The following is a 27289-nucleotide window of genomic DNA, read 5'->3' on the forward strand; positions in this document are numbered from 1 at the left end:
GGTCTGTGTCTGGTGAACACAGAGCAGTGTGAAGGTCTGTGTCTGGTGAACACATTAGAGCAGTGTTCTAGTGTAACATGGAGCCCCTGGCTCTGCAGACCATCTGGTCCTGTACGGCCACTCTGGAGGTCAGGGAAGGTAAAGAGGAATGTGTGGCTCCACACTGCAGTAGTAGAGGAGCAGATTCTAGTCCCATTCCCTATATCGTGCACATTAAAGGGAATAGGGTGCCATTTGGGCCAGGGACTATGAAAACTCTGCCTTTCTGTGGGTTCCAGTTCCACTATGTATATACACTGCACTGGTGAAAGACATAATCGACTCTTTCCACTCCAAAGCATTAATATGACTAACAAAACATACATAATCTACTGTCCTCATCATTATGACCTAATAAAACATACATAATCTACTGTCCTCATCATTATGACCTAACCAAGCATACATAATCTACTGTCCTCATCATTATGACCTAACAAAACATACATAATCTACTGTCCTGATCATTATGACCTAACAAAACATACATAATCTACTGTCCTCATCATTATGACCTAATAAAACATACATAATCTACTGTCCTCATCATTATGACCTAACAAAACATACATTAGTCTACTGTCCTCATCATTATGACCTAACAAAACATACATTAGTCTACTGTCCTCATCATTATGACCTAACAAAACATACATTAGTCTACTGTCCTCATCATTATGACCTAACAAAACATACATAATCTACTGTCCTCATCATTATGACCTAACAAAACATACATAATCTACTGTCCTCATCATTATGACCTAACAAAACATACATTAGTCTACTGTCCTCATCATTATGACCTAACAAAACATACATAATCTACTGTCCTCATCATTATGACCTAACAAAACATACATTAGTCTACTGTCCTCATCATTATGACCTAACAAAACATACATTAGTCTACTGTCCTCATCATTATGACCTAATAAAACATACATAATCTACTGTCCTCATCATTATGACCTAACAAAACATACATAATCTACTGTCCTCATCATTATGACCTAATAAAACATACATCATCTACTGTCCTCATCATTATGACCTAACCAAGCATACATAATCTACTGTCCTCATCATTATGACCTAACAAAACATACATAATCTACTGTCCTCATCATTATGACCTAACAAAACATACATCATCTACTGTCCTCATCATTATGACCTAACAAAACATACATAATCTACTGTCCTCATCATTATGACCTAACAAAACATACATTAGTCTACTGTCCTCATCATTATGACCTAACAAAACATACATAATCTACTGTCCTCATCATTATGACCTAACAAAACATACATAATCTACTGTCCTCATCATTATGACCTAACAAAACATACATTAGTCTACGGTCCTCATCATTATGACCTAACAAAACATACATTAGTCTACTGTCCTCATCATTATGACCTAACAAAACATACATTAGTCTACTGTCCTCATCATTATGACCTAACAAAACATACATTAGTCTACTGTCCTCATCATTATGACCTAATAAAACATACATCATCTACTGTCCTCATCATTATGACCTAACAAAACATACATAATCTACTGTCCTCATCATTATGACCTAACAAAACATACATAATCTACTGTCCTCATCATTATGACCTAACAAAACATACATAATCTACTGTCCTCATCATTATGACCTAACAAAACATACATTAGTCTACTGTCCTCATCATTATGACCTAACAAAACATACATAATCTACTGTCCTCATCATTATGACCTAATAAAACATACATAATCTACTGTCCTCATCATTATGACCTAACAAAACATACATAATCTACTGTCCTCATCATTATGACCTAACAAAACATACATTAGTCTACTGTCCTCATCATTATGACCTAACAAAACATACATTAGTCTACTGTCCTCATCATTATGACCTAACAAAACATACATTTGTCTACTGTTCTCATCATTACGACCTAAATCATCAGTGTCCATATATCCATGCTGTGTCAGTAGTATTGAACCGTTGCCCTCCTCCTCCTCCTCCTCCTCCTCCAGCTAACCATCCCTCTGGTTCTAACGTTAACAGGGGAACTGAGAGAGTCGATGTTGATACCTCAGCAAAACCTGGCCCACAAGTTTTTGACAAACAAACGATTTTTACAAACAAATCTGTGAAGGAAAAAATCTGTGCGGCCTTCCATGAATTTCAAAATCCAGAGGCTGCTGTTAGACTCTCCTCCAACTTATCAAAGGGCTATGCTGTGAGGATATCTCTTTAAGTGGTGTGTAGGTGGCTAGCTGGTGGAAAAAGTGAGAGTGAGAGAAGCACAGTGAAGTGTCCAAGGATGTGGATATGACCCAGCAAACCACAACGATTACTCACAAACAGACTTCCAAACACTTCACATTTCCTCTCCCTGCAGTGAGTCACAGGGCTGGAGCGGCAGAGCCCTCCATTCCCAGCGGTGGTCCCGGGGGACACTGCTCCCTTCCCAATATTGTTTAGTCAGATCAGGGGGAGAATCTACAGTACCTCTAGTCAGATCAGGGGGAGGATCTACAGTACCTCTAACTTGTCAAAAGTACGACCACCTCTTATACGTTCATAAGTCATACGTTATACGTATGTTCTAACTCTTGTACATAGTTATGTAGTAATACTCATTATTAGTAATACTCATTATACTACTACTCATTATAATAATGCTCATTATAATAATACTCAATATTAGAAATACTCAATATTAGAAATACTCAATATTAGAAATACTGGGAAATGGCTGACAACACAGCTCTTAGCTCCCTCAGTAGATGCCTACTGGATAACTTATTTGTATTGCTTTTAATCTTTTTAATGAATTTATCTTATTAACACTTTGTTCTAGATAGCTATTTGTGTAGGTAGCTATTAAGGAAACGCAATGAAAAACTCATATGTATTAATAGTCATTATTAGAAAAACTCATTTTTAGAAATACTCATTATTAGTAATACTCATTATTAGTAATACTCATTGTTAGACATACTCATCCATCATTAGTAATACTCATTATTTGAAATACTCATTGTTAGAAATAATAATTATTGGTAATACTCATTATTATTAAAACGCATAATTAATACTTATTATTAGTAAATCTCGTTAGTAATACCCATTATTGAAATGCAAATTATTATTAATACACATTTTTTTTTACCTTTATTTAACTAGGCAAGTCAGTTAAGAACAAATTCTTATATACAATGACGGCCTAGGAACAGTGGGTTAACTGCCTGTTCAGGGGCAGAACGACAGATTTGTACCATGTCAGCTAGGGGATTTGAACTTGCAACCTTGCAACCGATTACTAGTCCAACGCTCTAACCACTAGGCTACCCTGCCACCCCATAATTAATACTCATTATTAGTAATACTCATTATTAGAAATACTCATTATTAGTAATACTAATATACATAATTAGTAGTCGTAATATTATAAGTGGTAAATCTTTTTTTGTAATTTTATGGCATTGTAGGAATGGTCATTTACTTACGTGTAACACTAAGGGAATTGAAATGTTCTCTTAATTGTTCCTGGTCTGTCTTTGGTGTATAACAGCTGACTGATTAATGAGGAGTTGATGAGAGGCTGGTTTCAGGACAGATCAACAAGTGACTCAACACCATCTACAGGCTGCATTCCAAATGGCTCTATATCCTCTATAAAGTGCACTTCAGATCCCTATAGGCTCTGGTCAAAAGTAGTGCCCTAAATAAGGAATAGGGTGCCATTTCAGAGACACATAATGCACAGTACATGTGTTATACTCTGCTCTGTCAGAGGTCTGCTTCCATGCACTGGTCTCAACATTCATCCATTACCTTCCACAGTACTCAACTACCAGAGTGATACATTAACTGTTTTCATTTGGTCTAACTGTCAAACTTTCTCTACCTTCACATCATCTGTCACAACATGATTAGAGTACTCCGAGGAGGAGTGGGAAGGAATAGAGAGATTGAGGGATGGAGGGATAGAGGGATGGCGGGATGGGGTAGACACTACTGGTGCTTTTATAATGTACACAGAGGAGGAGTGGGGAGAGATGGAGGGATGGGGTGGAGGGATGGAGGGATAGAGGGATGGAGGGATGGGGCAGACACTACCAGTGTTTTTATAGTGTACATAAATCAAGGGGCTAATAAATTAATAGCTACATGACTTCTTGGCCTCAGCATATATCACAGAGGGGAACCAGACGAAGCCCCGTATACCCCAGAGGACAGAAGAATGCTTCTGTTCAGAACTGTGATTTGTGGATGTCTCTTAGACACGTCAGCCTCTGAAACTCAAGCTCAAAGACGGTAATCAGGCTTCGAGAGGCCAAGGACTCTGGTTACACATACTAACAAGCAGAACCCCTCTGTATACAACAGGTCTGTGTCCCAAATGGCACCCTATTCCCTATATAATGCACTACTTTTGTCCGGGGCCCATAGAACCCTATTCCCTATATAGTGCACTACTTTTGACTAGGGCCCATAGAACCATATTCCCTATATAGTGCACTACTTTTGACTAGGGCTCATAAGGCTCTTGTCAAAAGTAGGACACTATATTGGGAATAGGGTGCCACACCTCAGAATCCTGTCTTCCTGCAATGTTATGGGTGTGTTATTGGATAGATAGCGGTTTTGGAGGTACATTTTTTTGTTAGTTAATAAATGGATTTGGTACATTTTTGAGGTGTTAGTGACAGGCTGTTAATGGACTCATAAAAGAGGCCCCAGGAACATCTCAGATTCAAATAAAAGCAAAGACTATACATCATTAATGTAAAAGTTAAAATACGGATGTACCAATCCCAGATTGCCCCTTTAAACCACAACTACACCCTCTGGCAACGTTCTTCTTCCCAGGTTGGCTGAAATGAACTGTAGTGAAAATGTAGTTTTGTCTAGACTCTAGTAAACCCACAAATTCCAAAAGATTATGAAGAACCATTAATCTCTATGAGTTTGCAGATTAAAACGTCTTACAGCGAGCAAATGGAGAGGCAGTGGATTACTAGGAGAGAAAGGAAAACAGAGGAAATAATAGCAAAGGACAATCCAAAATAACATGGTATTAGACACGGGATACTGTTCTCATGCCTTTGACCTCTTTTTATCAACACAGACATAAAGAGCTCATTCAGACTGAATAGACAGGGACACAAAGTGCATGTTCCAATCAGTTCCTCGTCTTTTGATACCACAACATACAGCACCAGTCACCTAGTCATTCAAGGGTTTTTCATTATTTTGACTATTTTCTACATTGTAGAATAATAGTGAAGACATCAAAATTATAAAAAAACAAATATGGAATCGTGTAGTAACCAAAAAAGTGTTAAACAAATCAAAACATATTTTGCATTTTAGATTCTTCAAAGTAGCCACCCTTTGCCTTGATGACAGCTTTATACAGTCTTGGCATTCTCTCAACCAGCTTCACCTAGAATCCCTTTCCAACGGTCTTGAAGGAGTTCCCACATATGCTGAGCACTTATTGGCTGCTTTTCCTTCACTCTGCGGTCCAACTCATCTCAAACCATGTCAAATGGGTTGAGGTCGTGTGATTGTGGAGGCCAGGTCATCTGATGCAGCACTCCATCACTCTCCTTCTTGGTCAAATAGCCCTTACACAGCCTGGAGGTGTGTTGGGTCATTGGCCTGTTGAAAAACTAATGATAGTCGCACCAAGCGCAAACCAGATGGGATGGCATATCACTGCATAATTATGGGGTAGCCATGCTGTTTAATTGTGCCATTAAAAGCACCCCCACACCATCACACCTCCTCCTCCACGCTTGACGTGGGAACCACATATGCAGAGATAATCCGTTCACCTATTCTGCGTCTCACAAAGAAATGGAGATTGGAACCAAAAATCGAAAATGTGGATTTATCAGACCAAAGGACAGATTTCCACCGGTCTAATGTCCATTGCTTGTGTTTCTTGTCCCAACCAAGTATCTTCTTCTTATTGGTGTCCTTTAGTAGTGGTTTCTTTGCAGCAATTCGACCATGAAGGCCTGATTCACGCAGTCTCCTCTGAACAGTTGTTAAGATGTGTCTGTTAGTTGAACTCTGTGAAGCATTTATTTGGCTGAAATTTCTGAAGTGCAGTTAACTCTATCCTCTGCTGCAGAGGTAACTCTGGGTCTTCCTTTCCTGTGGCAGTCCTCATGAGAGCCAGTTTCATCATTGTGCTTGATGGTTTTTGTGACTGCACTTGAGGAAATTTTCAAAGTTCTTTACACTTTCCTGATTGACTGACCTAATTAATTTGTAACTTATTTTGTACATAATGTTTCTGCAACCGTATCTTATGGCAAAAAAGAGCCTCTGGATATCAGGACAGCGATCACTCACCTCGGATTAGACAAAGATTTTTCTTCAACAAACAAGATGCACAGGACATTCTTCAAACACCCGACAGGGCCAACACCCCCGTTATTTGCAAGAGGAAGCGACAAAGGTACAGAGGACAAAGATCCGGATGCCTGGTCAGGACCTGGAGAAGGCGACTGGGAAAGCTGCTGTTACCATTAATACTACTCGCCAATGTGCAATCATTGGACAATAAACTAGACAAGGTATGATCACGAATACCCTACCAACGGGACATCAAAATCTGCAATATCCTATGTTTCAGCTATACTTTTCGTGACTGTTTATTTACCACCATAGACAGATGCTGGCACTAAGACAGCAGTCAGTCAGCTTAAAAGGAAATAATCAAACAGAAAACCACTCACTCAGAGTGGTTGGAGACTTTAATGCAGGGAAACATACCAGTTCTACCAAATTTCCATCAACATGTTAAATGTGCAACTAGAGGGAAAAAAATTTCTAGATCACCTGTACTCCACACACAGAGTACAAAGCTCTCCCTCGCCCTCCATTTGGTAAATCCGACCACAACTCTATGATTCCTGCTTCCAAGCTAAAATTAAAGCAGGAAGCATCAGTGACTCGGTCTATAAAAAACTGGTCAGATGAAGCAGGTACTAAACTACAGGACTGTTTTGCTAGCACAGACTGGAACATGTTCCGGGATTCTTCCGATGACATTGAGGAATACACCACATCAGTCACGGCTTTATCCATAAGTGCATTGAGGACGTCGTCCCCACAGTCACTGTACGTACATACCCCAACCAGAAGCCATGGATTACAGGCAACATTCTCTCTGATCTAAAGGGTAAAGCTGCCGCTTTCAAGGTGCGGGACTCTAACCTGGAAGCTTACAAGAAGTCCTGCTATGCCGTCAACCATCAAACAGGCAAAGCGTCAATACAGTGCTAAGATTGAATCATACTACACTGGCTCCGACTCTCGTCGGATGTGGCAGGGCTTGCAAACTATTACAAACTACAAAGGGAAGCACAGCCACGAGCTGCCCAGTGACACGAGCCTACCAGACGAGCTAAATCACTTCTATGCTTGCTTCGAGGCAAGCAACACTGAGGCATGCATGAGGGCATCAGCTGTTCCGGACGACTGTGTGATCACGCTCTCCGTAGCCGACGTGAGTAAGACCTTTAAACAGGTCAACATACACAAGGCTGCGGGGCCAGACGGATTTCCAGGACGTGTGCTCCAGGCATGTGCTGACCAACTGGCAGGTGTCTTCACTGACATTTTCAACATGTCCGTGATTGAGTCTGTAACACCAACATGTTTCAAGCAGACCACCATAGTCCCTGTGCCGAAGTACACAAAGGCAACCTGCCCAAATGACTACAGACCTGTAGCACTCACGTCCGTAGCCATGAAGTGCTTTGAAAGGTTGGTAATGGCCCACATCAACACCATTATCCCAGAAACCCTAGACCTACTCCAATTTGCATACCGCCCATAGATGATGCAATCTCTATTGCACTCCACACAGCCCTTTCCCACCTGGACAAAAGGAACACTTATGTGAGAATTCTATTCATTGACTACAGTTCAACACCATAGTACCCTCAAAGCTCATCACTAAGCTAAGGACCCTTGGACTAAACACCTACCTCTGCAACTGGATCCTGGACTTCCTGACGGACAACACCCAGGTGGTGAGGGTAGGTAGCAACACATCTTCCACGCTGATCCTCAACACTGGAGCTCCACAGGGGTGCGTGCTCAGTACCCTCCAGTACTCCCTGTTCACCCATGACTGCATGGCCAGGCACGACTCCAACACCATCATTAAGTTTGCAGACGACACAACAGTGGTAGGCCTGATCACCGACAACTACGAGACAGCCTATAGGGAGGAGGTCAGAGACCTGGCCGGGTGGTGCCAGAATAACAACCTATCCCTCAACGTAACCAAGACTAAGGAGATGATTGTGGACTACAGGAATAGGAGGACCGAGCAAGCCCCCATTCTCAATGACGGGGCTGTAGTGGAGCAGGTTGAGAGCTTCAAGTTCCTTGGCGTCCACATCAACAACAAACTAGAATGGTCCAAACACACCAAGGCAGTCGTGAAAAGGGCACGACAAAGCTATTCCCCCTCAGGAAACTAAAAAGATTTGGCATGGGTCCTGAGATCCTCAAAAGGTTCTACAGCTGTAATACTGAGAGCATGGTTGCATCACTGCCTGGTACGGCAATTGCTCGGCCTCTGACCGCAAGGCACTACGAGGGTAGTGCGTATGGCCCAGTACATCACTGGGGCTAAGCTGCTTGACATCCAGGACCTCTACACCAGGCGGTGTCAGAGGAAGGCCCTAAAAATGTTCAAAGACCCCAGCCACCCCAGTCATAGAATGTTCTCTCTACTACCGCATGGCAAGAGGTACCGGAGTGCCAAGTTTAGGACAAAATAACTTCTCAACAGTTTTTACCCCCAAGCCATAAGACTCCTGAACAGGTAATCAAATGGCTACCCGGACTATTTGCATTGTGTGCCCCCCCCCAACCCCTCTTTTTATGCTGCTGCTACTCTCTGTTTATCATATATGCATAGTCACTTTAACTATACATTCATGTACATACTACCTCAATTGGGCCGACCAACCAGTACATTGGCTAACCGGGCTATCTGCATTGTGTCCCACCCACCAACCCCTCTTTTACGCTACTGCTATTCTCTGTTCGTCATATATGCATAGTCACTTTAACCATATCTATATGTACATACTACCTCAATCAGCCTGACTAACCGGTGTCTGTATTTAGCCTCAATACTTTTATAGCCTCGCTACTTTTATAGCCTGTTTTTTTACTGTTGTTTTATTTCTTTACCTACCGATTGTTCATCAAATACCTCTTTTGCACTATTGGTTAGAGCCTGTAAGTAAGCATTTCACTGTAAGGTTGTATTCGGCACATGTGACAAATAACCTTTGATTTGATTTAATGATGGACTGTCATTTCTCTTTGCTAATTTGAGCTGTGCTTGCCATAATATGAACTTGGTCTTTTACCAAATAGGGCTATCTTCTGTTTACCACCCCTACCTTGTCACAACAAAACTGATTGGCTCAAACACATTAAGAAGGAAAGAAATTCCACAAATTAACTTTTAACAAGGCACACCTGTTATATGAAATTAATTCCATGAAGCTGGTTGAGAGAATGCCAAGAGTGTGTGCAAAGCTCTCATTAAGACAAAGGGTGAAGAATCTCAAATCTAAAATATATTTTGATTTGTTTAACACTTTTTTGGTTAATACACGATTCCGTAACAATAAATAAAAGACACTGGATTGAGTAGGTGTGTCCAAACGTTTTACTGGTTCTGGTCATGGTCTTTAATTTATGAATAATCCCTGCCCTTTTCTTGGACTACAAGTCATGATGGGATAGACTGTTTCTCAATCAAACCCCATCAATCCCTGTGGTATACAATGGAAACAGCACGTCAGCTGTGTATATTAAGGGCAGCTTGTGATGTATGGGGATGTTGGATAGAAATAGTTTTACTCCCAATAGGATAGTGCCACCCCTTGGATTGACAGTGTACTGCAGTTTAATTCCCAGTCCAAAATCTTCTGTTCGCTCTCACACAACTGAAAGAATACTATAGTCGATAGTACAATATTAACCAAAGGACAAAAAAACACGAGTTATGTAATCAACATGATACCACATATATGTCCAGTACAGTATATAAGTAATGATAGAAGTAAATATCAGGTGTAAACAGTACTTGATAATGGCAGGAACTCACTGGAACTAAGTACAGGCACCTCTAATGTTATTCTGCTTGTGTTCCTCTTCCTCCTGTTGAATATTACCTCAGAAGTATTGCACCTACATATAAACGCTACCAGAACCCAAAATGAGTAGCGGCCCGTATTTCAGTCCAAGTCAAGCACGGAGTGTAAAATGAGACCTGTTTGATCACAGAACACTTGTGGCTGAACCTGTGGGATGTCTGTTGTTCACCTAAAAAAAATCTACATTGACATTCAGTGCAGAAAGAACAACACTCACACAAACACACTCAGGATGCATCCCAAATGACACCCTATTCCCTTTTTAGTGCACTACTTTTGACCAGGGCCCATTGGGCACCATGCACTATGTAGGGAATAGGGTGCCATTTGGGACTCTTACCCAGTCTGCTCAGTGTACAAATCACCTCCCAAATATTGTGGGGGCTGGCTCTTTCTGTGGCTCCAGGATTAACCTTCAGTCATATATCATCAGACACTCCCTTCTGAGACAGGCAGGCAGGCAGGCAGGCAGGCAGGCAGGCAGGCAGGCAGGCAGGCAGGCAGGCAGGCAGGCAAGCAGGCAGGCAGGCAAGCAGGCAGGCAGGCAGACAGATAGCCAGACAGACAGAAACATAGTCAGACAGACAGATAGACAGTCAGACAGACACAGGCAGACAAACAGAAACAGGCAGACAGACAGACACACAGGCAGAAAGACAGATAGACACATAGGCAGACAGACTTATAGACAGTCAGACAGACAGACACACACACACACACACAGACAGACACAGTGGCAGAAAGACAGATAGACACATAGGCAGACAGACAGTCATACAGTACAGTATGGACCTCACCACCGGGGCAACATCGTGTAGATCTCAAATGGCTCCCTGCATATGCCCTATGGGTCCTATGGGCCCTATGGGCCCTGGTCAAAAGTAGAGCACTACAATGGGAATAGGGTGTCATTTGAACACATCCACTGATCCATCACTGTAGTACTCACTCAACAGTCCCTGAAAACATCAAAGATGGCATATGTCTGTCTGAGCTCTTCCCCTGAAGTCTCTCATGAAGGAAAAACAAATACCAATGAATAATAAAATAAGTTGTTATTGGCAGTCAGCCAGTCAGTTTGTCAGTTAGTCAGCCAGTCAGTTTGTCAGTTAGTCAGCCAGTCAGTCAGCCAGTTAGTGAGGCAGCCAGTCAGCGAGGCAGCGGGTCAGTTAGTCAGTCAGTCAGTCAGTTAGCTTGCCAGGAGTAGAGCCAGGTGATACAGTCAGCCAGCCAGTCAGTTAGTCAGCCAGTCAGTTATTTAGTCAGTCAGCCAGTCAGTCAGATAGTGAGCCAGTCAGCCAGTCGGTCAGTCAGCCAGCCAGTCAACCAATCAGCCAGTCAGTCAGTCAGTTAACTGGTCAGGACTAGAGCCAGGTGAAACAGTCAGCCAGTCAGGACTAGAGCAAGGTGAAACAGTCAGTTAGTTATCTGGCTGGAACTAGAGCAAGGTGAAACAGTCAGTTAGTTATCTGGCTGGAACTAGAGCCAGGTGAAACAGTCAGTCAGTCAGTTAGCTGGCTAGAATTAGAGTCAGGTGAAACAGTCAGTCAGTCAGGACTAGAGCCAGATGAAACAGCCAGTCAGTTGGTCAGTCAGTTAGGATTAGAGCCAGGTGAAATAGTCAGTCAGTTGGTCAGTCAGTCAGTTAGGACTAGAGCCAGGTGAAACAGCCAGTCAGTTGGTCAGTCAGTCAGTTAGGACTAGAGCCAGGTGAAACAGCCAGTCAGTTGGTCAGTCAGTCAGTTAAGACTAGAGCCAGGTGAAACAGCCAGTCAGTTGGTCAGTCAGTCAGTTAGGACTAGAGCCAGGTGAAACAGCATTTTGAAGTTTTTCACCAAAAAGGGGAAAGAGTAAAAACCTAGAAGTCAGTCTGCCACACCCCCACCTGGTTCACCGTGGCAACAGATTCCTGGGACAGAGAACTGGGTGAGGACCTTGAAGGGAGCTTTGTTTGGGAGGTCTTACCCTGTCCAATGTCCCCATGAGAGGAGGGGTGGCCATGGAAGGACCAGGTTTCACTTTACAGGAAGTTCTGGTGGTTCTCACAGCTTCCTGGGATACAGTCTCTCCGTGTCCCAAATGGCACCCTCCCTATGGGCCCTGGTCAAAAGTAGTGCACTGTGTAGGGAATAGGGTGCCATTTGGGACGTTCCCCATAATCTGTATTCTTACTTTGCAAGGGATGAGGGAGTCGGTAAGAGAATACATGAATGTAAATTCATGGAATGTTTTTCCTTGTCCTTCCATACTCTGCTTATCTTCTCTGGACAGCATTCCCATAAATAGGACTGGATATTTTCAGGTTAAGGGTTTTGCTCAGGGATACACAGGAAGTAGGACTACAATTTCAATCTGTCAGCAACACTCTGCTCATGTATCCATAACTTTCCATATTTATTATTCTGTTCAAACTTTCGACTAAAAGATTCAACTCTGAGTCCCAATTCTTTATATAGTGCACCACTATTGACCATAGGGCTCTGGTCAAAAGTAGTGCACTATATAGGGAATAGGGTGCCGTTTGGTACAGAAAATTAGTTAAAAGGAGATGGAGTGCTCCCTCTAGTGGGGGAATATAACTATCACTACTGCCTCCTACTGGTTGTGGTCTGCTGCAAAATATACTAATGCATATAGAATGAATTTCCTAATGGATACAATAAAGTCATCAACATCATCCACCATAGTCATCATCGTCATCATTCAACATCATCCACCATAGTCATCATTCAACATCATCCACCATAGTCATCATCGTCATCATTCAACATCATCCACCATAGTCATCATCGTCATCATTCATCATCATCCATCGTAGTCGTCATCACCATCATCATCCATCGCAGTCGTCATCACCATCATCATCCATCGTAGTCGTCATCACCATCATCATCCATTGTAGTCATCATCATTCATTGTAGTCATCATCATTCATCATCATCCGTCGTACTCGTCATCCAACACCATCATTAAACCTTTAATTCATTATAATGCTCTAAATTGTAAAAACCTATCACAGATGGGATGTTATTATATTTTCATGCTTATGAATAAACAAACATATATTTAAATAATAAATACATAAATAATCATTCAAATAAATAATAGTACTGGAAGCAACTTCCACTGTATGACATGATCTCTATGACCAGTCAAACCCTGAAGCAGTTATGTCTTTCACCATCTCAACACTGACAATCTCAAGTGGTTTAGTTGTTCTTTTTGAGCCTTTGGATGTGCCATAGCTTTGTCCCCTCTACCTGCTGTTTCCATGTCCCCCAAATCCATGTCTGGGGACTATCCAGGTGCATCATTCAGCCTACATCGTCACTAGTAAGCCGATTGTCAAATCTCACAGCGCCTTCTCATAGTGTTGCCATATGTTGATTCCTTTGTGTATTAGTTCATTGCAAGAGATCACGTCCCCTGTAATCGTTGGTGTTGAATGGAACCAACATTGTCTCCATGATGCTTTGAATACAGTAACACAGCTGGGCTTCAGCCTAATGACAATGGAGGTGAGGACTTTCCATTGAAGGAGATCTGGGGAATGCTGGCTGCTCTCTCAGATCTCTCAGCCAACTCCTGGAATAAACAGTAGTACAGCAGGGTTATATGAGCTTCTCAATTAGGACTTTTTATCATTTTAGTTAGCAGACAGTCTTATGCAGAGCGACTAAAGATAGGTTCGCTCCAGTGGAGGCTGCCGAGGGGAGGACGGCTCATAATAATGTCTGGAACAGAGCAGATGCAATGGCATCAAACACATGGAAAACACGAGTTTGATGCATTTGATAACATTCCACTCATTCTGCTACAGTCATTACCATGAGCCCATCCTCCCCAAGTAAGGTTCCACCAACCTCCTGTGGTGCATTTATATCCCTCTTCAGAACAGTGGTTCCCAACTCCAGTCCTCCAGTACCCCCGTCAGGACACATGTTTCTTGTAGCCCCGGACAAACGTGCCCGATTCAACTCATTGAGGGCCTGATGATTAGTTGACAAGTTGAATCAGGTGTTCTTGTCTGGGCTACAATAATAATGTGTAGCGTTGAGGGTACTGGAGGACCGGAGTTAAGGGTACTGGAGGACCGGAGTTGGCAACCACTGCTTTAGAAATACATAGTGACAGAATTGAGTTTTCCGTTCATGTTTTATCTGAGCTCACCTTTTCACTCATCTCATGGGAATGGTGCAGGGACAGCTCTCTCTCCAGGTACATCCTCTGCTGTTCACTGCTGGCCAGACGACAAGTGAGCCAGGTAAACAGGATGGACACTCCGATGCCCAGGCAGGCCAGCACCATGATGGCCAGGTAGAGGGACGGCAGGGCATCGGGACGCTTTGCCACCACACGCACAAACTGGAAGTTTAGGATCCCACTGATCAACCCACAGATACAGCAGGCTGAAAATAGGATCATCTGAAGAGAGATTTAAAGCACATTTTTTTGCAATTCTACACATTTTGCCATGGGGTGGAGAGACAGTTTTGCAGTTTAAAAGTTAATTTCATACATTTTGCCATGACTTGTGCCATGTTAATGATATCTGAGTGAGAGTGACTAACAAAACAATGGGGGCCCCCTGCAGGTCAGGGCCACTGGGCACGTGCCCTGCATGCCTGGTTGGTATTCAGGCATTATTACTATATGTTTAGATGGCTGGCTAGACTAATTTACCAACCTAAAAATGTTTCGCTGACACGGCTAATTGAGTGACTGTCAGTGACTGACAAAACAAGAGAGAAACTGCTGATGCACAACCACATGTTGAACTGCACCTTGTGTATTCTACTACTGTAAAGTTAACCGTCAACAGTAAGTTGAGATCCTGACTGAGCTCTCTAGCGGCCTGGGGCCCCAAGTGACCGCTTATGTTCCTTATGCAGCTGGCCCTAGGCAGTGGTGGAAAAAGTACCCAATTGTCATACTTGAGTAAATAATACCTTATTAGAAAATGACTCAAGTAAAAGTGCATCACCCAGTAAAATACTACTTGAGTAAAAGTCTAAAAGTATTTGGTTTTAAATATACTTAAGTATCAACAGTAAATGTCATTTTAAAAATATACTTAGGTATCAAAAGTAAAAGTATAAATCGTTTCAAATTCCTTATATTAGGCAAGCCAGACAGCACAATTTTCTTGTTTTTCTTTTATTTACAGAAAGTCAGGGGCACACTTCAACACGCAGACATTACAAACGCAGCAAGTGTGTTTAGTGAGTCTGCCAGATCAGAGGCAGTAGGGGTGACCAGGGATGTTCTCTGTTTAGTGAGTCCCCCAGATCAGAGGCAGTAGGGATGACCAGGGATGATATCTGTTTAGTGAGTCCCCCAGATCAGAGGCAGTAGGGATGACCAGGGATGTTCGCTGTTTAGTGAGTCCCCCAGATCAGAGGCAGTAGGGGTGACCAGGGATGTTCTCTGTTTAGTGAGTCCCCCAGATCAGAGGCAGTAGGGATGACCAGGGATGTTCTCTGTTTAGTGAGTCCCCCAGATCAGAGGCAGTAGGGATGACCAGGGATGTTCTCTGTTTAGTGAGTCCTCCAGATCAGAGGTAGTAGGGATGACCAGGGATGTTCTCTGTTTAGTGAGTCTGTCAGATCAGAGGCAGTAGGGGTGACCAGGGATGTTCTCTGTTTAGTGAGTCCTCCAGATCAGAGGCAGTAGGGATGACCAGGGATGTTCTCTGTTTAGTGAGTCCTCCAGATCAGAGGCAGTAGGGATGACCAGGGATGTTCTCTGTTTAGTGAGTCTGTCAGATCAGAGGCAGTAGGGGTGACCAGGGATGTTCTCTGTTTAGTGAGTCCCCCAGATCAGAGGCAGTAGGGATGACCAGGGATGTTCTCTGTTTAGTGAGTCCCCCAGATCAGAGGCAGTAGGGATGACCAGGGATGATATCTGTTTAGTGAGTCCTCCAGATCAGAGGCAGTAGGGATGACCAGGGATGTTCTCTGTTTAGTGAGTCTGTCAGATCAGAGGCAGTAGGGATGACCAGGGATGTTCTCTGTTTAGTGAGTCTGTCAGATCAGAGGCAGTAGGGATGACCAGGGATGTTCTCTGTTTAGTGAGTCCCCCAGATCAGAGGCAGTAGGGATGACCGGGGATGTTCTCTGTTTAGTGAGTCCCCCAGATCAGAGGCAGTAGGGATGACCAGGGATGTTCTCTGTTTAGTGAGTCCTCCAGATCAGAGGCAGTAGGGATGACCAGGGATGTTCTCTGTTTAGTGAGTCTGTCAGATCAGAGGCAGTAGGGATGACCAGGGATGTTCTCTGTTTAGTGAGTCTGTCAGATCAGAGGCAGTAGGGATGACCAGGGATGTTCTCTGTTTAGTGAGTCCCCCAGATCATAGGCAGTAGGGATGACCAGGGATGTTCTCTGTTTAGTGAGTCCTCCAGATCAGAGGCAGTAGGGATGACCAGGGATGTTCTCTGTTTAGTGAGTCTGTCAGATCAGAGGCAGTAGGGATGACCAGGGATGTTCTCTGTTTAGTGAGTCCTCCAGATCAGAGGCAGTAGGGATGACCAGGAATGTTCTCTGTTTAGTGAGTCTGTCAGATCAGAGGCAGTAGGGATGACCAGGGATGATCTCTGTTTAGTGAGTCCAGCAGATCAGAGGCAGTAGGGGTGACCAGGGATGTTCTCTTGATAAGTGCATGAATTTGAAAATGTTTCTATCCTGCTAAGCATTCAAAATGTAAAAACTACTTTTGGGTGTCAGGTAAAATGTATAGAAGTAAACATGACATGGTTTTATTTAGGAGTGTAGTGAAATAACTGTAGTCACAAATATAAATAGTAAAGTATACAGATACCCCAAAAACGACTTTGGTAGTACTTTAAAGTATTTTAACTTAAGTATTTTACACCACTGGCCCTAGGTGTGTTTCAAGCACAAGTACAGTGAAATGCCTTTCTTGCCAGCTCTAACCCCAACAATGCACTGCATGCACTGTACACTCTTAGAAAAAAAACTATTAGAAAAAAAGCTCTTAGAAAAAAAGTTTGGCTTTGGCTGTCCTCATAGGAGAAACATTTTGGGTTCCAGGTAGAACTCTCAGTGGAAAAGGGTTATACCTGGAACCAAAGAACCCTTTTAGGTTCTAGATAGCACTTGTTTTTCTAAGAGTGTACCCACGTTAAATACGTCGTATTAAAATCAACTTACAATCAATCCTGACCTCTTCTTTGCACACACCATCCCACATAGTCCACATATGAGAAACTGGGGGGAAATAAGAAGTTATACCCTCCCTCCTATTAACAATAGAGGTAATAATATTGCAAATTTGAATTATTTGACTTACACAAATTCCGCTCCATATAGGAGAGGCATCCCCCAGCTGCAGCTTGTGAACCGACCGGACTCGGATGATGCCGAACACCCCGAGGGCGATGCTGGACGCACCGAGCCCCATCTCCAACACCGACAGTACCACCAGACTCCAGATGTTACATCTGTCCGGCATCACTCATTCCTTCACAGCGGGTCATTCAAGAGGTGGTGGTGGTCACCCCCTCGAACCACCCAAAAAGCAGCGAGTATTGACTTTTGCGCTAAAAGCATTAATCCATTAATCAAAATTACGCAGGTGGACTTTTGCGCGAGGGAACGTTTTCTATCCAGTAACCACCAAGTGATCCACCATGTAAGGGCTACTTACACGTTCCCTCTGAAAAATACTCCACTGTTAGACTTTATAAGGTATTCTAAATCATATCTTGTCATAGACTACATGGATTTATCAGGATTTGCTCTGGACAGCTCTGTGGACTTCTAGTATGCGTGTTTGATCTACTGTAAGACAGACACGCGTCATTCTCGCCAGTTGCCACCCTCTCAAAACTTTTCTTGCCCACAGCTGCAGTGCTCGCGACTCACGTGACTTCCTTGACGTCTTATAGCGCTCATGTGTGCAGTTTATATACATGAGGGTGATTTAAGGTAACTAGCTAGTAAGATTATATAACTAACGAATCCCATGAATTACCCCTAAGGAGATAAAAATAGTCATCTTAAATTAAACACCCATCAATGCATAATGCATAGGCTAATGCACAATGCATAATACTTGATATGTTTGATAATTGCATTTAGAAAATTAGTGTAATTTGTTTTAAGAGGAAAGTTATTGTCAATTGCATAGCTTGTATGGTCCAATGTTACAGTATATAGTTGAATGAATCCATTTTTGAATTTATTTTGTGCACATTATTACATATTATAAACTGGGTGGTTCAAGACCCTGGATGCTGATTGGCTGAAAGCCGTGGTAAATCAGACCATATACCATGGGTATCTCAAACATGTATTTTTACTGTTCTAATTACGTTGGTAGCAATAGCATTAAGGCACCTTGGGGGTTTGTGGTATATTGCCAATATACCACAGCTAAGGGCTGTATCCAGGCCCTCCGCGTTGCGTCATGTTTAAGAACAGCCCTTAGATGTGTTATATTGGCCATATACCACACCCCCTCGGGCCTTATTGCTTAATTATATTTAAACTGTAGTGTTAAAAAAAATATATGGCATTATGAAATATATGTAGTAGAATTACTTCCTGTGTAGTATAAGACCCAGTAACATGTTGTAGGGCTGGTTTCCCAGACACGGATTAAGCATGGACCTGGACTAAAATATTTGAATCCAAGAATAAGCATAATCTGTGTCCAGGAAACCAATCCTTAAATGTTGCATAATAATTGACAAACCCTTCCAACCTGATCCTTTACTCCAAGCCCTGGAGAACAACTCAGTCTGACATAGTAAGAGGCTTGCTATTTTTAGCACCTGCCACGATATAACATGAACACTTCCCTCTACAGAGGCAGACATTGATGTTCACACTGCTAAACCCTACACACCTACTCTCTGAATGAGATAACACTCCATGATCAGTGTGTGCATTTAACACTACTCTCTGAATGGGATAACACTACTCTCTGAAAGAGATAACACTACTCTCTGAATGAGATAACACTCCATGATCAGTGTGTGCATTTAACACTACTCTCTGAACGAGATAACACTACTCTCTGAATGAGATAACACTACTCTCTGAATGAGATAACACTCCATGATCAGTGTGTGCATTTAACACTACTCTCTGAATGAGATAACACTACTCTCTGAATGAGATAACACTACTCTCTGAATGAGATAACACTACTCTCTGAATGAGATAACACTACTCTCTGAATGAGATAACACTACTCTCTGAATGAGATAACACTACTCTCTGAATGAGATAACACTACTCTCTGAATGGGATAACACTACTCTCTGAATGAGATAACACTCCATGATCAGTGTGTGCATTTAACACTACTCTCTGAACGAGATAACACTACTCTCTGAATGGGATAACACTACTCTCTGAATGAGATAACACTACTCTCTGAGTGAGATAACACTACTCTCTGAATGACATAACACTACTCTCTGAGTGAGATAACACTACTCTCTGAATGAGATAACACTACTCTCTGAGTGAGATAACACTACTCTCTGAATGGGATAACACTACTCTCTGAGTGAGATAACACTACTCTCTGAATGGGATAACACTACTCTCTGAGTGAGATAACACTACTCTCTGAATGAGATAACACTACTCTCTGAGTGAGATAACACTACTCTCTGAATGGGATAACACTACTCTCTGAGTGAGATAACACTACTCTCTGAATGACATAACACTACTCTCTGAGTGAGATAACACTACTCTCTGAATGGGATAACACTACTCTCTGAGTGAGATAACACTACTCTCTGAATGAGATAACACTACTCTCTGAGTGAGATAACACTACTCTCTGAATGGGATAACACTACTCTCTGAATGAGATAACACTACTCTCTGAATGAGATAACACTACTCTCTGAGTGAGATAACACTACTCTCTGAATGAGATAACACTCCATGATCAGTGTGTGCATTTAACACTACTCTCTGAATGAGATAACACTACTCTCTGAATGAGATAACACTACTCTCTGAATGAGATAACACTACTCTCTGAATGAGATAACACTACTCTCTGAATGACATAACACTACTCTCTGAATGAGATAACACTACTCTCTGAATGAGATAACACTACTCTCTGAATGAGATAACACTACTCTCTGAATGAGATAACACTCCATGATCAGTGTGTGCATTTAACACTACTCTCTGAATGAGATAACACTACTCTCTGAATGGGATAACACTACTCTCTGAACGAGATAACACTACTCTCTGAATGAGATAACACTCCATGATCAGTGTGTGCATTTAACACTACTCTCTGAGTGAGATAACACTACTCTCTGAATGGGATAACACTACTCTCTGAATGGGATAACACTACTCTCTGAGTGAGATAACACTACTCTCTGAATGACATAACACTCACATGTTCAGTGTGTGCATTCCAAATTGAACACTTCTTTTGACCATGACCCATAGGGCACTATAGATGGAAAAGGGTGCCATTTGGGACAGAGTGTGACAGTGAATGGGAAGGCTACAGTATAAAAGGCTCCCTCAACAAAAGTACTCATATCTCATTAATCTCAAAATGCGCTGCCTCACTAAATCTGAAAAGGCAGAGTGCTGGTCCATTCTTTCTGCAGGTTGGTTTTGCCTGGGGGCATTTTGGGGTTTTGCTCCTCTGGTTTCGCTGCTATGGGTGAAGTCTCTCGGGTGAATCCTCCCTTGGCTTGTTAACAATAAGTAGGCAGGCAACAGATACATTCCAGACAGTGTTCGTGTTCAGTTCACACAGACAGTCCATGTTTTTGGTGCTGACAGTCTCAGACAACCTGTTTTGTGTGTTTCTGTGTGTGTTGTTCTGTTCTTGCTCTACTGTCGGTGCAAGGAAGACACCAGGAGAAAGAACTTGTCAAGCAGCATTACTTTTTACACTTGACAAGATACAGTTTATGTTAACGCTGTTGATGTTAGTGTTGTATGAGTGTTGTATGTTGTATGTTATTGTATGATGTATAAGTGTTGTATGTTATTGTATGATGTATAAGTGTTGTATGTTGTTGTATGAGTGTTGTATGAGTGTTGTATGAGTGTTGTATGTTGTATGTTATTGTATGACGTATAAGTGTTGTATGTTGTTGTATGAGTGTTGTATGTTATTGTATGATGTATAAGTGTTGTATGTTATTGTATGATGTATAAGTGTTGTATGTTGTTGTATGAGTGTTGTATTATGTATGTATGAGTGTTGTATGTGGAAGAGGCTGCATCCTTTAGTCATGTTATCTTGTTCCTGAAAAAGAAACAGTATTCAAAAATACAAGCTACAGTTGTACTATTTAAAAAAATGGTTTTATTTATCCGTTATTTATTTATCTGTACTATTAATACAGTGGGTCCCTCCTAAATGGCACCCTATTCAACAGATAGTGCCCTACTATGGGCCCTGGTCAGAAGTAGTGCACTATATAGGGAATAGGATGCCATTTGGGACACATACTGTGTGTTTGGAAATGGCCGTCATCTTTAACTGGCCGAGCAGAGGAGACACTGTCTGATGTGGTTGATCATGTGACGTCAATGAGTAGAATGACGGTGATTTACAGTAATGCCAACATCAAAACAGGGTCATGGGGATTAGCTGTGTGTCTTATTCAACGGGCGCCGACGATCTGTCACAGATTTAGGGGTCGACTCGGTACATTACAATATTTTAATTAACTCTGTAATCGACTATTAACTCTAACCTACTCTCAACATGTGCAGGAAGTTGCGTTACAGATGAGCACGGTTAAAAAACAGAACGCGACAGACATGTTTCACACATTTCTTGAGCTTGAGACATGACATCATTTAAATGTAGAACAGGTTCACACACTGTAACCTGACACCTCGGATTATGAAACATGTCAGGTGCGTCGTTTCATCTTCACAAAGGGAAGCTGCGTACCTCCGTCAGGACCTTCTCTTCCTTCCTGTTTACTTTAACTGAAGAAAACCCTGCCACTGAAACTATATTTAATCATGTAAGCTCAGACCTAAATAAATAGACAATATATCACTGTCTCTTCCTATATGATACTAAGAGAGTGATAGCCAGGCATGTTGACATCTCACACGTGACGATCTGTGCCGTCCCAGAGAGGAGGTGAGTGCATGTTACAGCCATTACCTCCATCATCACACTGCTCCCAGTAATGTGGAGTGTCAGAGCCAGCGCCATCTTAGAGAACAGCTCACCAGGTACAGGCAACACTACCTTCCTGGCTTCAACATGTCTAGTGAAGGGAAACCACAAAGTAACTATTACTGTACAACAATAACCTACATGGTGTTATTCTAAAGGCCCAGACCGTTAGATGCAGGGTTGAGTCAATCAATTCTGTTTGAACTTCCTGAATGACAGAAGATTACGGTGTAAACGTGGCTTTCATTTGAACACATTCAAATGAGACATGGTGAAAGTGTTTCCTATGAAGCAGATCTCCCTGTCTATGGTGGTGACTGGTGATTGAAGGAAACTGATTGAAAAGGAAACTGATTATTTAAACAGATGAATCTGTTTGTTTTTTAAATAAATTGAGCAACCTGTTTCTTTATTGAAACAAGGAAGTGAATCAGAGGAATTGTCCCAGGAAGTGTAGACATGTCAATGACTAAATAGGCAGACATCCTGGCCTGTGGTGGAAATCCAGACTGACAGTAGTCTCTCTAGCCTGTCACATCAGAGAACTGTCATGACTTTGGAAGCTCAGGACGGTAGATTATGTTCAACCACACACTGTGGTTCTAGCTCTGCCTATGATGAAAATGTTTTAATGTTAATAGTGAGGAATAAACACTAAATGTCTCCTCTATGTTCCTCCTCTCTTCTCCTAGGAAACAGTCGGACACGAGCCAGATAACTGGACTGGATTTGGTGTCCTCCTTGTGTTCCTGCCTGCTCACCCGTGCTTTAACCTCGCCCGGAAAACAGGACCTCTTTGTCTTGGGTTACGTCACATTGAATGGCCACCTAATTGATCTGAACGCTGGGATTGGTTTAAACATTTTTTTATGAACTTTTATTTAAAACTAGGCAAGTCTGTTAAGAACAAATTCTGATTTATAATGCCGGCCTACCAAGAGACAAAATACTTTCTACTGGGACTGGCACTGGAATAAAAAATAAAACTGTAGTACAAAACACACATCACAACAAGAGACACCACAACACTACATAAAGAGAGACCTAAGACACCACAACACTTCATAAAGAGAGACCTAAGACACCACAACACTACATAAAGAGAGACCTAAGACACCACAACACTACATAAAGAGAGACCTAAGACACCACAACACTACATAAAGAGAGACCTAAGACACCACAACACTACATAAAGAGAGACCTAAGACACCACAACATTACATAAAGAGAGACCTAAGACACCACAACACTTCATAAAGAGAGACCTAAGACACCACAACACTACATAAAGAGAGACCTAAGACACCACAACACTACATAAAGAGAGACCTAAGACACCACAACACTAAATAAAGAGAGACCTAAGACACCACAACACTACATAAAGAGAGACCTAAGACACCACAACACTTCATAAAGAGAGACCTAAGACACCACAACACTACATAAAGAGAGACCTAAGACACCACAACACTACATAAAGAGAGACCTAAGACACCACAACATTACATAAAGAGAGACCTAAGACACCACAACATTACATTAAGAGAGACCTAAGACACCACAACACTACATAAAGAGAAAAGAGAGACCTAAGACACCACAACACTTCATAAAGAGAGACCTAAGACACCACAACACTACATAAAGAGAGACCTAAGACACCACAACACTACATAAAGAGAGACCTAAGACACCACAACACTACATAAAGAGAGACCTAAGACACCACAACATTACATAAAGAGAGACCTAAGACACCACAACACTTCATAAAGAGAGACCTAAGACACCACAACATTACATAAAGAGAGACCTAAGACACCACAACACTACATAAAGAGAGACCTAAGACACCACAACACTAAATAAAGAGAGACCTAAGACACCACAACACTACATAAAGAGAGACCTAAGACACCACAACATTACATAAAGAGAGACCTAAGACACCACAACACTTCATAAAGAGAGACCTAAGACACCACAACACTACATAAAGAGAGACCTAAGACACCACAACACTACATAAAGAGAGACCTAAGACACCACAACATTACATAAAGAGAGACCTAAGACACCACAACATTACATAAAGAGAGACCTAAGACACCACAACACTACATAAAGAGAGACCTAAGACACCACAACACTTCATAAAGAGAGACCTAAGACACCACAACACTACATAAAGAGAGACCTAAGACACCACAACACTACATAAAGAGAGACCTAAGACACCACAACACTACATAAAGAGAGACCTAAGACACCACAACATTACATAAAGAGAGACCTAAGACACCACAACACTTCATAAAGAGAGACCTAAGACACCACAACACTACATAAAGAGAGACCTAAGACACCACAACACTACATAAAGAGAGACCTAAGACACCACAACACTACATAAAGAGAGACCTAAGACACCACAACACTACATAAAGAGAGACCTAAGACACCACAACACTACATAAAGAGAGACCTAAGACACCACAACACTACATAAAGAGAGACCTAAGACACCACAACATTACATAAAGAGAGACCTAAGACACCACAACACTTCATAAAGAGAGACCTAAGACACCACAACACTACATAAAGAGAGACCTAAGACACCACAACACTTCATAAAGAGAGACCTAAGACACCACAACATTACATAAAGAGAGACCTAAGACACCACAACACCACATAAAGAGAGAGCTAAGACACCACAACACTTGATAAAGAGAGAGCTAAGACACCACAACACCACATAAAGAGAGAGCTAAGACACCACAACACCACATAAAGAGAGACCTAAGACACCAAAACACTACATAAAGAGAGACCTAAGACAACAACACAGCATGGCAGCAACACATGACACATGAACTCTGTCTCTCATGCTGCTGACCAGTCTGACAGAGAAGGAAATAATACTGCCCCTGCAAGCTGGAGGAGTGATATCCATCCCTCTTTTTACGTGTATATGAAAATACATAGTAACAATTTCTTGTTTCCTCAGTGCAGAATGAGGGGTTGGCGTTGACTGTTACTGTACATTTACCACCATGTAGGGCCTTTTTCCCAGACAGCGATTAAGCCTATATAGTCCTGGACAAAAAAAGACTTTCAATGTAGATTCTCTGTTGAGATGTATTGTTAGTCCATTACTGGACCTAAACTGTGTCTGGGAAGCCGTCCCATAGTGCTTAAAATGTAATATAGGATCTCAGCTATTGCCCCTTTTAAAGTGCACATTCAAGCGTTGGTCAGAGTCACAGAATCCCTTTTATAAATCAATCTAAAGTTTCAGTCAGTGCGGGCAATTGACTTCAGTGTATTCTCCACTCTGGTGTTTTACAGCACTCTTTGTGCCTCCGCCCTCGCATGGCAAAGTTTTGACTTGGTCAGCCTAATCTGGGATCGGCCCGGACTTCCATTTCAGTGCGGGAGAAATTAGATCGCCCAATTAATCCCAGAGTTTTATCCATCAATCACTTGATGTTTTGCCCAGTGAGATGTCGTCTTCCCATGTATAAATGAAGTGTCACAGCTCCATAATTAATCTACACTTGATGCTGGTCCAGTAACATGTCACTGGTCCACTATCTGGATGGAATATTACCAGGATATTGAATAAGACTACTGTCTCTCTGGTGTCAACAACAGATGAACTAGAAATCACTTCAATGACAAGATATTTCACTAGTTATAATGTAACAGCCATTGTTTAAAACTATACAGAACATCTTCTTGCTTTAGGACTGTAAATGTATTAGGAAGGAGGTACATACAGTATATTATACAGTATATCACAAAAGTGAGTACACCCCTCACATTTTTGTAAATATTTGAGTATATCTTTTCATGTGACAACACTGAAGAAATGACACTTTGCTACAATGTAAAGTAGTGAGTGTACAGCTTGTATAACCGTGTAAATTTGCTGTCCCCTCAAAATAACTCAACACACAGCCATTAACGTCTAAACCACTGGCAACAAAAGGGAGTACACCCCTAAGTGAAAATGTCCAAATTGGGCCCAATTAGCCATTTTCCCTCCCCGGTGTCATGTGACTCATTAGTGTTACAAGGTCTCAGGTGTGAATGGGGAGCAGGTGTGTTAAATTTGGTGTGATCGCTCTCACACTCCCTCATACTGACTGGTCACTGGAAGTTCAACAGGGCACCTCATGGCAAAGAACTCTCTGAGGATCTGAAAAAAAGAATTGTTGCTCTACATAAAGATGGCCTGGGCTATAAGAAGATTGCCAAGACCCTGAAACTGAGCTGCAGCACGGTGGCCAAGACTATACAGCGGTTTAACTGGACAGGTTCCACTCAGAACAGACCTCGCCATGGTCGACCAAAGAAGTTGAGTGCACGTGCTCAGCAGCATATCCAGTGGTTGTCTTTGGGAAGTAGACGTATGAGTGCTGCCAGCATTGCTGCAGAGGTTGAAGGGGTGGGGGGTCAGCCTGTCAGTGCTCAGACCATACGCCGTACACTGCATCAAATTGGTCTGCATGTCTATCGTCCCAGAAGGACGCCTATTCTAAAGATGATGCACAAGAAACCCCGCAAACAGTTTGCTGAAGACAAGCAGACTAAGGACATTGATTACTGGAACCATGTCCTGTGGTCTGATGAGACCAAGATAAACTTATTTGGTTCAGATGGTGTCAAGCGTGTGTGGCGGCAACCAGGTGAGGAGTACAAAGACAAGTGTGTCTTGCCTGGTGGTGGGAGTGTCATGGTCCGGGGCTGCATGAGTGCTGCCGGCACTGGGGAGCTACAGTTCATTGAGGGAACCATGAATCCCAACATGTACTGTGACATACTGAAGCAGAGCA

General features: G+C 42.2%; 1 protein-coding gene across 1 annotated transcript; it reads right to left on the bottom strand.

Annotated features, from left to right (window-relative positions):
- Positions 1 to 13121: 13121 nt before the first annotated feature.
- Positions 13122 to 18154, bottom strand: LOC118937639 (transmembrane protein 196-like). Its single transcript, XM_036937149.1, has 4 exons — positions 17580 to 18154; positions 17441 to 17497; positions 14441 to 14695; positions 13122 to 13855 (listed from the first exon to the last, which is right to left on the bottom strand). Exons 1-4 carry the CDS (start codon positions 17739 to 17741, stop codon positions 13769 to 13771), a joined length of 561 nt encoding a protein of 186 aa, XP_036793044.1. The 5' UTR covers positions 17742 to 18154; the 3' UTR covers positions 13122 to 13768.
- Positions 18155 to 27289: the final 9135 nt, after the last annotated feature.

This window comes from Oncorhynchus mykiss, chromosome 2 (assembly GCF_013265735.2).
Source record: "Oncorhynchus mykiss isolate Arlee chromosome 2, USDA_OmykA_1.1, whole genome shotgun sequence".
NCBI classification, from domain to species: domain Eukaryota; kingdom Metazoa; phylum Chordata; class Actinopteri; order Salmoniformes; family Salmonidae; genus Oncorhynchus; species Oncorhynchus mykiss.